General features: G+C 45.1%; 1 protein-coding gene across 2 annotated transcripts in view; it reads right to left on the bottom strand.

The window, feature by feature from the left end:
- grid1b (glutamate receptor, ionotropic, delta 1b) overlaps window positions 1-9,313 on the bottom strand; it is a 410,627-nt gene extending 401,314 nt beyond the window's left edge. For both annotated transcript variants that reach the window (XM_076759895.1, XM_076759896.1), the window contains exon 1: window positions 8,841-9,313. In XM_076759895.1, the coding sequence (XP_076616010.1) occupies window positions 8,841-8,922 (82 nt within the window). In that variant the 5' untranslated portion in view covers window positions 8,923-9,313. The remainder of the gene's footprint in view (window positions 1-8,840) is intronic.
- Between the last annotated feature and the right edge of the window lie 3,728 nt (window positions 9,314-13,041).

Raw genomic sequence — 13,041 nt, 5'->3', positions numbered from 1 at the left:
AAGGATTGCTTCTTATATTTAATATAAACCGCAGAGGTGTAACAGAGGTCCCTGTCTGGAATTGAACCGCAGACATTGTATTTACATTATATGTCTCTTAGACCAAGAGACCACTGGGACTTCCCATCAAGTATTAACTGTAATAAGAATCCAGTACAGCCTCATGTCGTAGAACATTAAACCACTTTCGCTTGTCTCAGAGGAACTTCACCAGATTTTTCTGGCAACAGCAGATGAGCTGTGTGGTGATGGTGCGGTGAATGTTAGTCTGCCAGACTGAAATTATGAGCTAAGCTCCGATCTGACATCATCTGAAGCCCGACCACTAAATCTATCTGACATCAATGGAAGCTAATGGAAGAGTTCTCCAAATGAACTGTTGTTTGTAACTGTCCTTCATAAAAACACACTGAAGGATTTCCTGACCTTACGGCTAACATCATTTGTCAAAGCTGTCCAAAAGCATCCAAATGGCTGTTACAAAAACAGTGTGAGACAGCTGTGGTTAAGGTTTGGTTAGATTAGAGACAAACACAGTGTGGTCAGGGAGGTATAGAGGTTTAGACTGAGATAGCTATGACCTACAGCCACTGCAGCCCTTTTTCACTGGAACGTAAACAAATATTGTTATTTGGCCTTTTCTGGAATGATTGATAGTGTCGTTTCTTTGGGATAACAGTCTCAAACCCATGAAATGGTTTCATTTGCCTTCTGTCCCACTAATTCACTCTGCACTCAACCACTAAAAGCACGAGAAGTCATGGTTCACATGAGGGAAACGAATAAATATTCAACAGACGCTGACAGAACGTAAACAATGTATGAGAGTGTTTGTAGTTTGGTTGTGCATCGTGGTTTCACTGTTTCTATTGGTTGACTGTACAGAGAGGCAGAGCAAAGTAAAACAAAGGTTAACTCTGACCTCTGGCATCAAAACAGGAGAAGCATTCTTAACTTCTGCAGTCATATCAGCTTTAATGAAAGTCAATGGGAGGCAGAGCTGAAGTGTGATGTGATCATACCTAAAGACACAACACCACTTAGTCCCAAATGGCTCCCATCATGAAGGAATCATTGAAATCTGTCCAACCAGGTCGCTGCATTTGAAGAGGCAAGCCTCTGTTGGGCAGGAGCTGAACATTGCTGCTGTCAGCCAATCAGAGTGAGGTATTGACCTTCACATTTACTCTGTTTAGACAAGCTAAATTATTCTGATTGTGAGCCAGAAGAGCTTTAAAAGGTGGAATGAATAATGCGAACCTTTAAAATGTTACAAAGCACAAAGTACGACAACAATAAGATTTACAACATCCAGGATTTTGAACATTTCTCCAGAGACCCAAAGAAGCGCTCACGGCGGGTACAGTAGAGCTATTATCATAATTAAACATCCAAATAAGTGATGGCACAGCCCTGTGACCTGCTGCAAAACAATGTGAGAGAAACCCACCAAACACCACAGCAGCCTGATTCACTGTTTATGTATTCCTTCCATATGAACGCTAAATATGTTTCCACACCGTCAGACGTCATCAGCCGTGTGGAGCGGCAGACAGATTGACTGCTGCAGAAATAAACCACAGGAATCCGCCTGAAGCTGAACTCCACTCTCAGCCTTTTCATTTAGAAACCCACAAGCTTTCACACAAGATGTGAGATCCTGAGCTTTTTCCTTCTGTCAGTCAGCCAAGAATCATCAGACGGTGACTTAATGCAAATGAAATGTGCATCTGCCGAGATTACCTGCACGACCGGCCACTTTGGCACATGCAACCAACTATTACATACAAGACTCTTTCTACTCTGGAAGTAATGTGGTGGGCATTAAGAGGCATGGAGTGGCTGCAGCTGTTTGACTGTTAAACACTGTCATCCAGCAACACCTAAAATACAAAATCTAACTAGAGAGAAGCTGAAAATGTTAAATTAAGCCAGCAGCAAAGTGTCGTGCCACACGAATATAATCACACTTTGTAAACTGCAAATGTTCTGTACTGTAGCTCCATGTTAAAGCCTCCACAGAGCCTCAGTATCTCATGTGAAACACACCAGTAATTAGGCCACGCTTATAATTAAAAAGCTCCAGCTGGCAAACATGCAGGCAAGTCTTGACTTAAATTTGCAACTTGTAGAATTAATTAAATGTTATTGCCAACAGTCACCCAATCAGAGCCTCTGCATGTGGACATGTGACGGCAGTTCACATCAGTTTATTTGGATGAAGAAATAGTCAAATCAAGTGATCAGAGAGAATTATGAGCAGCAGACAGGACAAAATCTACCTGACGTGAAATGTGCGATGCGACCAGAGAAACCAGCTTTAAATTTTCAGCTCTGTCTTTTAATCAGCACATAAATAGAATAAAATGATTCCATCCGATAAGGTGCTGTTATTCTCTGAGCTCTTTACAGCTTACAAGTACAGTGCAACACAGCAACACCGAACAACTTAAGTGGAGCACAACAGGATAATAGCCTATTTTGCTGCAGGGAACAGGACTATTGATATATTGATAAGGACTATTTGACTGCAAGGTAGGCCAATCAGTTCAGAAGGCCCACTTAAAGAGCGGACAACAATTTAAGCCGTTAGGTTTGAGCCTAATAAATGTTCTGAATCCACAACTGGGCTTAATCTCAGTCTGAGAAAGCAGATCATGCAGTCTAATGAAGAAGAATATCAGTCAGACTTGTCATTTTTTTCCATAAATGAATCAAATGTAAAGACATTCAGTATCAGCGAGTGTTGGCAGCTGCAGTCCACAGAGAGAAACATCACCAGCCTCTTTCAGGAACCTGTTATTAGTCAAACCAGCTTCCTTTCCAAGCCTGTTCCCCTGCGTCTGCCCACTCTCCTCTTTACCTGTCTGTCACTGTGAATTTGAAGGAACACCAGCGTTTCTTTGTGGAGTATTTGAATGCCCTCGCAGGGTCAGACACTCTGCTACATGCCACATTTAGTCAATCCACCGAATGAGGCTGCTGCATTATGTTAGAAACTTGGCTTTGCTGCTCTCTGTTCAGGCCTGCATCTGTCCTGCATGCATGCGTGTTTCTGTGTGTGTGTGTGTGTGTGTGTGTGTGTGTGTGTGTGTGTGTGTGTGTGTAGGTGGTGGAGGTAAATGGCCTGGCTAAGCCTTCACTGAGACAGTGCGGGAAGCCTTTTGCGTTGTTCCCTAACTGGGTTAGTTTATCTTATTTAGCAGCAGGGCAAGAAAAGGCCGCAGCTGTTCATTCTCTTCGCCAGATTCCACAGATTGGATGCCTGCAGTTCAAACTCGCATTTCCAAACCCCGGCCACGGAAAAACAGGGCTCCCCTTCCACTAGCCGCTACACCGTAAATCATCCCTCGCTGCCTGGCTCATGGGATGGGTTAATCTCTCCTCCTCTGGCTCCTTATGAAAAGTGACTTGTTATCCGCTTGGCCTGAGGGACGTTTAAAGGACCTTCACACATGGAAAACAGCCCACAGGGAACAAGAAGAGTTATAGCCCAAGTCCTGAAGGCTGATACCAACATTGTTTACAGTGAGGGCACAAACACCTGATAGTCTGCAAATTCAGCACCTTTAAAAACAATATGTTACATGACAATTTCTTCTCTCTTATCCAGAGTTTCTCACTGAATCTTTTCTGCTGTTGTAAAATCCTCACGGGGCTGTAACGCTCTCCACTGAAACCAGACTGATGAAATGATTTACATGTTCGTCTGTGGCCCAATCAGAAGCTCAGCAGTTTGATCCCTGGCTCCTGCACTCTGTATGCTGAAGTGTCCTTGGGGAAGATACTGAACCCCAGATTGCTTCAGATGTGTGATGGTTATCGCTCCTGATGAGCAGGTGCCACCTTACATGGCAGCCTCTGCAATCTGTGTGTGAATGGGCGAATGCTGGCTTGTGAGTCCCTCAAAATGAGCTGCAGCTTTTTAGACTCTTTCAGCTCAATGTTTTGGTTATACAGCACATTTACTGTTTGGGTCTGTCTCAACGCTCTCATCAATCCCACTTCCAGCAGCAAGCTATGCTGAACCCCCTACACGCTACTTGCCCACCACAAAACAGTAGACAGACTGTTATAGAGCAAAGTGGACCATCCAGCAGCTAGAGAGCTAGACGATCACATCAAAACAATCATCAATCATCAATCAATAATCAGAACCCATTTGTGCAAACTAAAACTGGACAGACAAACAGTCAATAAGAGACACGGCTGAGACGAACTCCTTGAAAAACCTCCTTCATTCCAGTTTTCATTCATACACTAAATAACTTCCCAGTTCATCCCACAGGTGCTGAATGGTTTGAGGTCTGTGCACACCAGTCACATTCTTCCACACCAAACTGGGAAAACCATTTCTTTATGCATCCACATAGTGTTGAAACAGGAAAGGAGCTTCCTCAAACCACAAGCACACGATTGTATAAAATATCTCTGAACGCTGTACAACACGCTGTCAGAGAACAGTTCTGCGGTGCCCATATCGCTGCACATGACATATTTTCTTTTCTTCTTTTTTTAGCTCTCAGCATCTCTTTCTGTTGGATAAACTGTGTCAACAATATGCCCATTTATTGAGTTTTATCACAGACTAATTTCTGTCAGGTTTTGTGCAAACAACAGTTCGATATTGTCTCAACACGTCTGTAAACTGATTCATCAGTCTGCACCAGCTTCTGTTGCGGGTTTGACAACCTGCTATTTGTCTGCTTTTCATAATGACTTTACCTTCTGGAAAGAGATGTTCTTTTCAGCCCCCTGAGAGCATGCATCATATCACGAGCGGACGTCACTGACAGATTGATATCTGAGATTTAATTAAAGGCCAAAATTGATTTGAGGCCTGTTTCCTCTTGTTTGCTGCTCCTGGTCCTGACCTTCAATCTGACAAACTGATGCTCCTCATCCACTGGTTCCCTCTCCAGTCTCAACCAAACTCTGCAGCAGCTGTTTCCACTGATTTGAGCACATTCAACCAAAGAACAGAAGGGGCGGGACTAATTAGGGAAACCAGCTGTTGTTGTGGACGGACGAGACGAAAACCTGCAGACTGTTGAACCTCGACAGCGCAGCATGTCGCACCAATGACGCACACCAACATAGCAAGTAGGTCAGAGGTTCAAGCTGGTCGACTGAAGGCCCAAGCTCCATGTTTTCATCTGTATCAGCTCTTTTACAGATCAAACCCACCCCCACCCTTCAACACCCCCTGCCTGCCACTGATCCTCTACAGGGAACAGAAGAGAGGAAGGGACAAACAAACCGGGATATGTCACCGACGATAAAGCCACGCGGCTGGATGAGACAGATGCTCGGGCAGGGGTTTCAGGGCTGAGGTTGGAACACTGTCACATCTGATCTGGGCGTCGCGTTGCACTGCCAAGTCAGTCAGAGTCAGACTGTCAGTTGGTTCAGGGGAACAACGGAGGCTCTGAATGCAGCCAGCCAACCACAGATCAGCCACGAGGACTGGGATGGGGGTGGAGGGCAGTTCAGCCTTTAAATCCAAGCCTTTAACGCACGTTTATGCAGCTTCATGTGTTTTGGGTTGGTATTTCAAAACTAGTATTTGAATATCATCATTATTATGAAGACTCTGTAGTTGTGAAGATTGTCATTCATTGTCATCCAATGACACAATGTTCCTCAACTGGTCTTTGGTAAACTGACAAAACTGTAAATTAGCAGCATTAGAAAATCATGTGGTGCTACTATGTCCTTTGTTCTTAACGGGGTCATTATAAGTAGAGATACTTTTACCTCTACAGGCCTCTTGACATCTGGAAAACAACCTGAGCTGGAAAATCACTCTTTGGTTGATCTGCTCTGGACTCATGTCCACGCTGAGGCCTTTCATGTGAAATGGCCTTTGTGTCATTTTAAGGAGTCACAAGCCAAAAACGTTGGGATCTATAAGTTTATTCCAACAAAAACTTGCTATCTGACAACTTCAGCACAGGCAGCTGGTCCTTCATTAACATTCTATAAAAGACGTTGGTTCTCTGGAAGAACACACAAGAACACTGAACACACAGCAGCTCTGGCAGGTTTGAGACTTTCCTTGTGGACTAAAGAGGAATTTGTAGCACCGTGAAGGTTGTGAGCGTTGTGCTGCAGGGAAGCCTTTGTAGCATGGTGGATTATTGCACCAGAAAGGTAATACACAAAAATCATTAGAGTATAAAGCCACAGACAACCTGTTATTTATAGCAGTGTGAATGGTTTCGCAGGGACAAAGGACTATTTTCTAATATTTTAAATACAAATCTGAAATAATCTTCTTTTACAGACAAGCAGGGTGTCTAGCCAGAAAAAAAACAGAACACTGACGAGCTGAAAATCCTGTTTGAGGAGTATAAAAAATGTTAGATCTGCGAAGACTTCAGCATCCTGCAGCTGTCTGTGAGGATTCCTGTTCACATCACGTGTCTCTAAGCTACAAACTGCAATTTGTACAGCGAGAACCTGCAGGGATCCACCAGCTGACACAAATGCAACAGTCAGGTGTTGCAGGATGGATTCACACTCACATGGTACAGTAAGTACAATATACAGCACAGTAGTACTACAGAACAGTACAATTTTCATGTTTGTTCTACAGTTCCACAGCCATAAGCTCCTCCTTGGGTTGAGAAATTTCTTCAACCTCTTATGAAAGCCTTCAGCCACACACATAGCTGGTTTCCTTGTACCTGAAATTCTGATTTTTTGGCATATCAGAGGACAGCGACGAGATCAAAACTACAACATTTAGGCACCAGGCTGCATCAGACTGCATCTGGCTAAAAGTGAGATGTTTTTTAGGCATTTGAGTCACATGACAACATTATTTAAACTGGATTTGGATAAATATATCCTAACATTTATAAATCCCACAGAGTCCTTGAAATCTATAGAGTTTCTCCTTGAAAAAAATCTGTCAATATCAGTTGAAATATTCCTTTTTTCCCCATGAATCATAAATCATTCCAGCACATCAACCCTGCCAGTGTCGATACAAGTTCATGTCGGCTCTCTATTTGGCATCACCTCCCTCCCTTGTTGTATTGACTGTTCTGTGTTCTCAATAATCCTGCATCACTGTTCTCTGTTGTTTCCATGTGCAGACTTAATGCAGATTTTCTCCTGAGGGACAGTAAAGTATCCATCCATCTGTCCATCCATTCATCCCCCTATCCATACTCTAGAAATGCATTCTGAAGGGGCCACAGCGCACTAGAAAATGATGCCTTTCCTCAGCGTAGAGCAGCGAACATCATCTGTATGTGCACAAATGAAGATAATTCTAGAATTAGAAAGCTGCCATAAAGGATAGAGAGAAAAAAAGCGACTCCCACTCTCCCACATGAACCACTGCTGTGAACATGCTGCACATTCTTCTTCCTGAAGTTAAGAGTCATCTCGTGGACTGCTCGTTTGTCATTCTTAAGTGTTGTAGTCGATAAATTATGTTCATCACACATGGCATGACATCTTTCCATGATTGAGATGCAGACTTTTAGAAGCAATCTGTCACTGTGTCTTTTGAAAAATCACTTGAGGTAGGAAGTGTTTTCTTATTAGCTGAATGGCTCTGACTCCCTCCTCCCGCTCCCACCCTATCCGCTTCCTCCTCCCCCTCCTCCCCCTTCCCATCTCCTGGCTGAGACATACAGGCCACCGCAGTGCTGCCACTGGCCGCCTCTGATGGTCTGGGCTGCAGCACACATCGGAAATATCAACCCTTTGGCTTATTATTGCTCTTGCTTCCTCCCTTTACAAACTGCATGGCTCTCTTCCAACCTGAAGGCGGCAGCTTGCCGCATCCAATCACCTCAGGACGAAGTGGAGCCTCTAAGTAGAATTAGTGCAAATTGGGGAGTTTATATGAAAAGTGCGTGCGGCTGTAAGCCTGTGATCAGTGGTGTCTCATTGATTCTGCTCTGCTCTCAAAGTCCCCTCCGATCCTCCCCGACTCCGCTGTGTTCTTATCAACTCCTACTTTTACTAAAGCAAAGTGACTTGACTAAAATCACAAGCAATCAGATGATGGAAACGAAGACGCGAACAGAAAGCGGCGCTCGACTCTTCAGCTCGCCAACTGGCTTTCGGTTGCCGACGTTGTTTCAGAGCCCGAACAGTCGGCGTTTGTCCCCTTTGTCATCTCTTCCCTTGGCAGAGTTGATTAACATTTCACTCACGTCCAATTCAAAGTTCAGGCTTATAGATGAGGGGAGGAGAGGGAGAGAGGGATGTAGGAGGAGGAGGAGGAGGAGGAGGAGGGAGGAAGTGGAGGAGGGAGGGAGGGAGGAAGGGAGGAGGATGATAGATAAAACGAAACCCTCCAAACACCCACGTCGGGGCAGTTTCTCCTGTCAGCCTCGGGTTTTCTGCGTGTGAATGTGAATATGCATCGACACGAGCTCTCCCTGCCAGTGAAGGAATGGAGGGAAGGATGGAGGGAAGGATGGATGGAGGGATGGCGCCGCGCAACACTTTGCGGACACTTCTATCAGGCTCCGCTGCGTGCGTCTGAGCCTGGATGCAACAGCCTCCTTCCTTCCTCCACATCATCCTGGCACGGATCGGAATGATAATCAGGTGTGAGGTCGGGTCCTTTTTTAGCCAGAGAGGAGATGATGTTTGAAAATCAGTGCATGCACCAAAACTCTGATATTGAAATTCTGCCATAACTCAACTTGAACACCACTAATGTGTCTTTATTTCACAAGCCATCAGTAACCTGCTCTTCTGCGCACATTTCATGTTTGAAGCGGTCCCTGCATGCAGCCACCAGCCTGTCTCTCCCCTTCAGCCAAAGCCCTGCACAGTAAAGCCAAAAAGAAGCCCGGTCTGTGTCTTACCAATGTGAATGATGGAGTCGGCGCTCACTGTGTTGCATTGCAATATCCACAGGGAATGAAATAACAATGTCAGCATTTCCATCTCCAGTTTGAGCCAAAAAGGCGCATCCACGGATCCACCTCGCTGATTTTTTTGGTTTTTCTCCAGTGATGAGCAAATCCAAAATAAGCGTCGGTGCGTAAAAGCGGCAGCGGCAGGAGCAGCAGCGAGAAACAGTGTTGAAATCACCACCGAGTAGTAATAAAAACCAAATCCCAGAGACCAAACTGTTGGCCGGAGTCGAGAGGAAGAAGAAGGGCAGAAGAAGAAAGAAATAGAAGCTTCCAGGGCTCCGGAGAGAACCAAACCCGGGTGAGTGAGGAGGGAAGCGGGGACGGATGAGAGAAGACACCGGGGGTTTGTTTCAGAGGTTGAGATCCGCCAGACGAGCAGCTCTGACTCTCTACCTCCGAGTCTGAGACATAACACACCGCAAACTGCGGAGGAGGAGGAGGAGGGACGCTCTCTCTCTCTCTCTCTCTCTCTCTCTCTCTCTCTCTCTCTCTCTTCTCCCCGACCCACGTGACTGCAGAGCCTCTATCTACGGCGCTGGAAGCCCGACCGGAGAAAAGAGAGGCGAGGGCTGGAGATGAAGAGAGATGGAGGGATGGAGGGATGGATGGAAGCGGGTGCGCACCGAGGAGGAGACGGGGAGAGACGCAGGGGTAGTCGCGCCCCGGACGGACACCCGCTTGCTCGGTAGGTTTTGCGGGATGACTCGGACCCTGGAGAGGGAAGGAGGTCGTTGGTGCCGGTGTTTCGGTAATGAACTCGCGGCAGCCCGACTTCACGTTTCACGCGGTCTCTCCTTTTCCGACTGAAGTTCGTTTATTCAGCGCCGACAGGAGGACCCGTCACCGCTGCATCGCCGCGCTGCAACGAAGCTGTTGCATGTGCTGGATTTACTCAGGGGGTTGCAGAGACATCGCATTACTCTGCTCGTGCTTGTGACTTCGGTATCCGTGCGTAATTTCAAGACAATATTGCTCTCTCCTCCTTTTCCCCCTTCCTCGCGATGGGAAGACGAAAAGGAAGGCGTAGCAGTTCAGCAATAGATAACCCGACCAAATTCATTTCAACAAAGGGTGATTGTGTAGCAGTCTGGGGCTGCAGGAGCCTGAATGAATACCGGATCATGTGTGACACCGGTGAAGCGGTATTTCCCCCTGGCAGCTTGGAGAGGTAGTGGATGACGCGCGGCGCGCGCACAGCAGCAGGTTCCACTTAGACGGTGATTTCTCTCAGCTCGGAATTAAAAAACCTCCGACATGAGTGAAATGATGAGCTCTAATGTTGCGCTCAAACATGCGGGTACAAGGCGAGCAGAGGCTTTGGCGTGGCCACGTGCGTAAAATCTTCCCAGCGCTGCATGGACGACTTTCAAGAAACGGAGAGGGAGCGAAGAGTCGAAAATCAAACGCGGAGTCGTGAGAGCGGCGGTTTGGGAAAGGAATTAATGGGCGTCAAGGGGAGACGGACTCCTCAGCTCCAGGGAAAAGGAGATTCGAGGAGGCTCGGGCACGGTGGTCTCCCGGCACAGGAGAGGAGGAGAGCAGGGAGGTGTGCTCACGACTGGATGCAACCAGGGGAGTTTTCCACAAGTCAGCAGCAGCAGCAGCGTGTCTGCTGCCTGCATGGTTATTTCACGCTGTGGTGAGCTGCATCTGCTGCAGGTCCATGTTTGTCTTGTGTAGCCTGAAGCCTGTTGACTGATGAGGTTACACAAACCCTCGGCGTATGTGCATGTGACGCCTCTGACCTTTGCCGTGATGTCATTCCAGGTGTTTTCCGCCCATGTGTGCTCACACACGCCCAGAGAGAGCGACGACCTGTGGGGATCAGCACGGCTGTTTCCACCCGGCGGGAAGAAGGTGGAAAGCGAAGATTACTACGCTTGACCTTACAATTAAAGGATATTTCTTGCGAATGAATGTGACTCAGAAATGTCTTTTAATTGTTTGGCCAAGTCTAGTTCGGCAAAAGTCTTGAGATGAACCTTCACAGAACTTCTGAACCTGACAGTTTCAGCACCGCAGCGGAGCGGACAGCTCCTCTGGAGTCATCGTCACTTCCAGACTTCAGCTCCAGCTACGGAGGCCCAGAAGTGACAAATGTAACTGTACAGGAATCTTAGTCAAAAGAATATGAACACTTTAAAGACTGAGCTACGTGATTAATGAATTATTTATTCTTTAATCAGTTGAAATGATTGAGATATTATAATAGAATTAATAATAAAAGGTTTAGGGTTGGGGATCAATAAATAAATCAATGTTAAAAACTCACTTCAAGGAGATATTAGCTGAAGAGGGCAGTTGGTTACAGACAGAAACTCGTGAAAAAGCTGGTAAAACATTCAACCTTAAGCTTAAAGTATTTATTATGGGTGGAAAAAAACAAAACAAAACAGTGCGTGTTTCCAAGGACAAGAATGAATCTACATGCACAAAGAGAGACTGTTATGAACTAATACATTTTTAAAATGTTATCCAATATAATGTTGAATCTTTTTTTTTATATAATGCATATAAAATATTTAATTCACACCATTATTAATCCAGTTTTCATGTAATAAGTTCTATTTCTGACTTATCAGACAGCCTTTTGTCAGCTTCCACTGAATGAACAAGGATTATTTAGAGGTCAAAATGTCCATTGTGAGTAAATAAATGTGTTTTTAGTGTGAAAACTGTGTGTGATTTGTTCGCAACTTTGCGCCTGAATACGTATTTTGAGCTAACAAGGCTCTAAAATGATGAGTGAACTTGAACTGTGATGAGTGTCTTCAGTCAGGGTTCATATGACCTGGATGCTGTCATGTGATGTCACACGTCCAGACCTGATGTGTGTAAACACCTGCATGTCACTCACACATTCTTTTCATTCACAACAAAATGATGAACTGTTCAAGCTGAACTCAAGGGTCAAATCCTCACTAATATAATCAAAACACATTTTTTTAATCGATACCGAAAGCTATTTTTTACCATCAGCATCCATTGATAACATCATCGCCAGCATGCCTCTCTTCATCAGTGCCAGCAGTGTTGTCATCATGCTTATCAAAACTCATCAATAACCCTTAACATCATCATCAGCACTTTAACATATTAATAAGGCTCCTATCATCATCATCATCCTCAACACTGAGCACCTTCATCTAATGAAATCCAAAATGTGAGAGACACGACACGTACACTGCTGTTATTCATTTTGTGATGTAGACATTGCAGAAATATGGGTTATTTGATATTGTGTACACTAATTTTACAATATTAGTATTAGATTATGATGTCATTATATTAGATATGTAATGTTACATTATAAAATATTCAGTCTTATTGGTGTATCATTAATTCATTTTCTATTTGAAAAGCACATTTTTATTGTGTATTGCTTCACAGTGCTCACACCCAGATGTCCAGAGCTGAGGCGGCTGTTGGAGCAGCTCACTCATCGGTGGAACATCACACCTCCTACTGGCCACAAGCTGTTACTGCGAGGCTTTTAGGCTGAAGGAGAAACAGGAGGGACATCATGTGAATGGAAAGTTTTTGCATGACAAGGAAAAGAACACTGGGTAGGAGACAAGAGTGTCACCAAGCACATCTACTCAAGTGCTGCACTTTAGCACAAATTCAAGGTACTTTCAATCTATTTGTTGAATGAATAACTTAACACTGAATTCTTTGATATAGCTGTAAATTACTCACTGAAGCAACATATCCTCGCTTTCAGGATCTCAATGGTTGTACGAAGCGGCGGTCATCTGCACGATCAGTTGCAACAGGCTTCACCTGTGGGGTGAAGGAGTGCATCTTAGAATGCGACTTTATTTCCCCCTGATGGAAACTTCATCTTCAGCTTGTCCTTTTAACTCAGCAGCTGAATCAACCCAGAGCCAACAGATGCACGCCACAGCTGATCACACACAGTAATCATCATCCCTCAATCACTTGATATCATGTCAAATGTCTGCACAGAAATCATCCGCTCACGCCAAGAAGACTCTCCCTCCGAAGTAAAACCTCCTCTCCTTTCGCTCCTTCTATGGGTTTTGTCGGCAGTAACTCCAGCGTGGATGACAATCTAATTGCATCCTCATCTCTCTCCGGTTTAATGGGCTGTCAGATAGCATCATTACACACTTTCATTGCTTCC

Source organism: Chaetodon auriga, chromosome 20 (genome assembly GCF_051107435.1).
Source record: "Chaetodon auriga isolate fChaAug3 chromosome 20, fChaAug3.hap1, whole genome shotgun sequence".
NCBI lineage: Eukaryota > Metazoa > Chordata > Actinopteri > Chaetodontiformes > Chaetodontidae > Chaetodon > Chaetodon auriga.
Note: the sequence above shows the minus strand (reverse complement) of the source record. Positions and strands in the feature narration are given on the sequence as shown.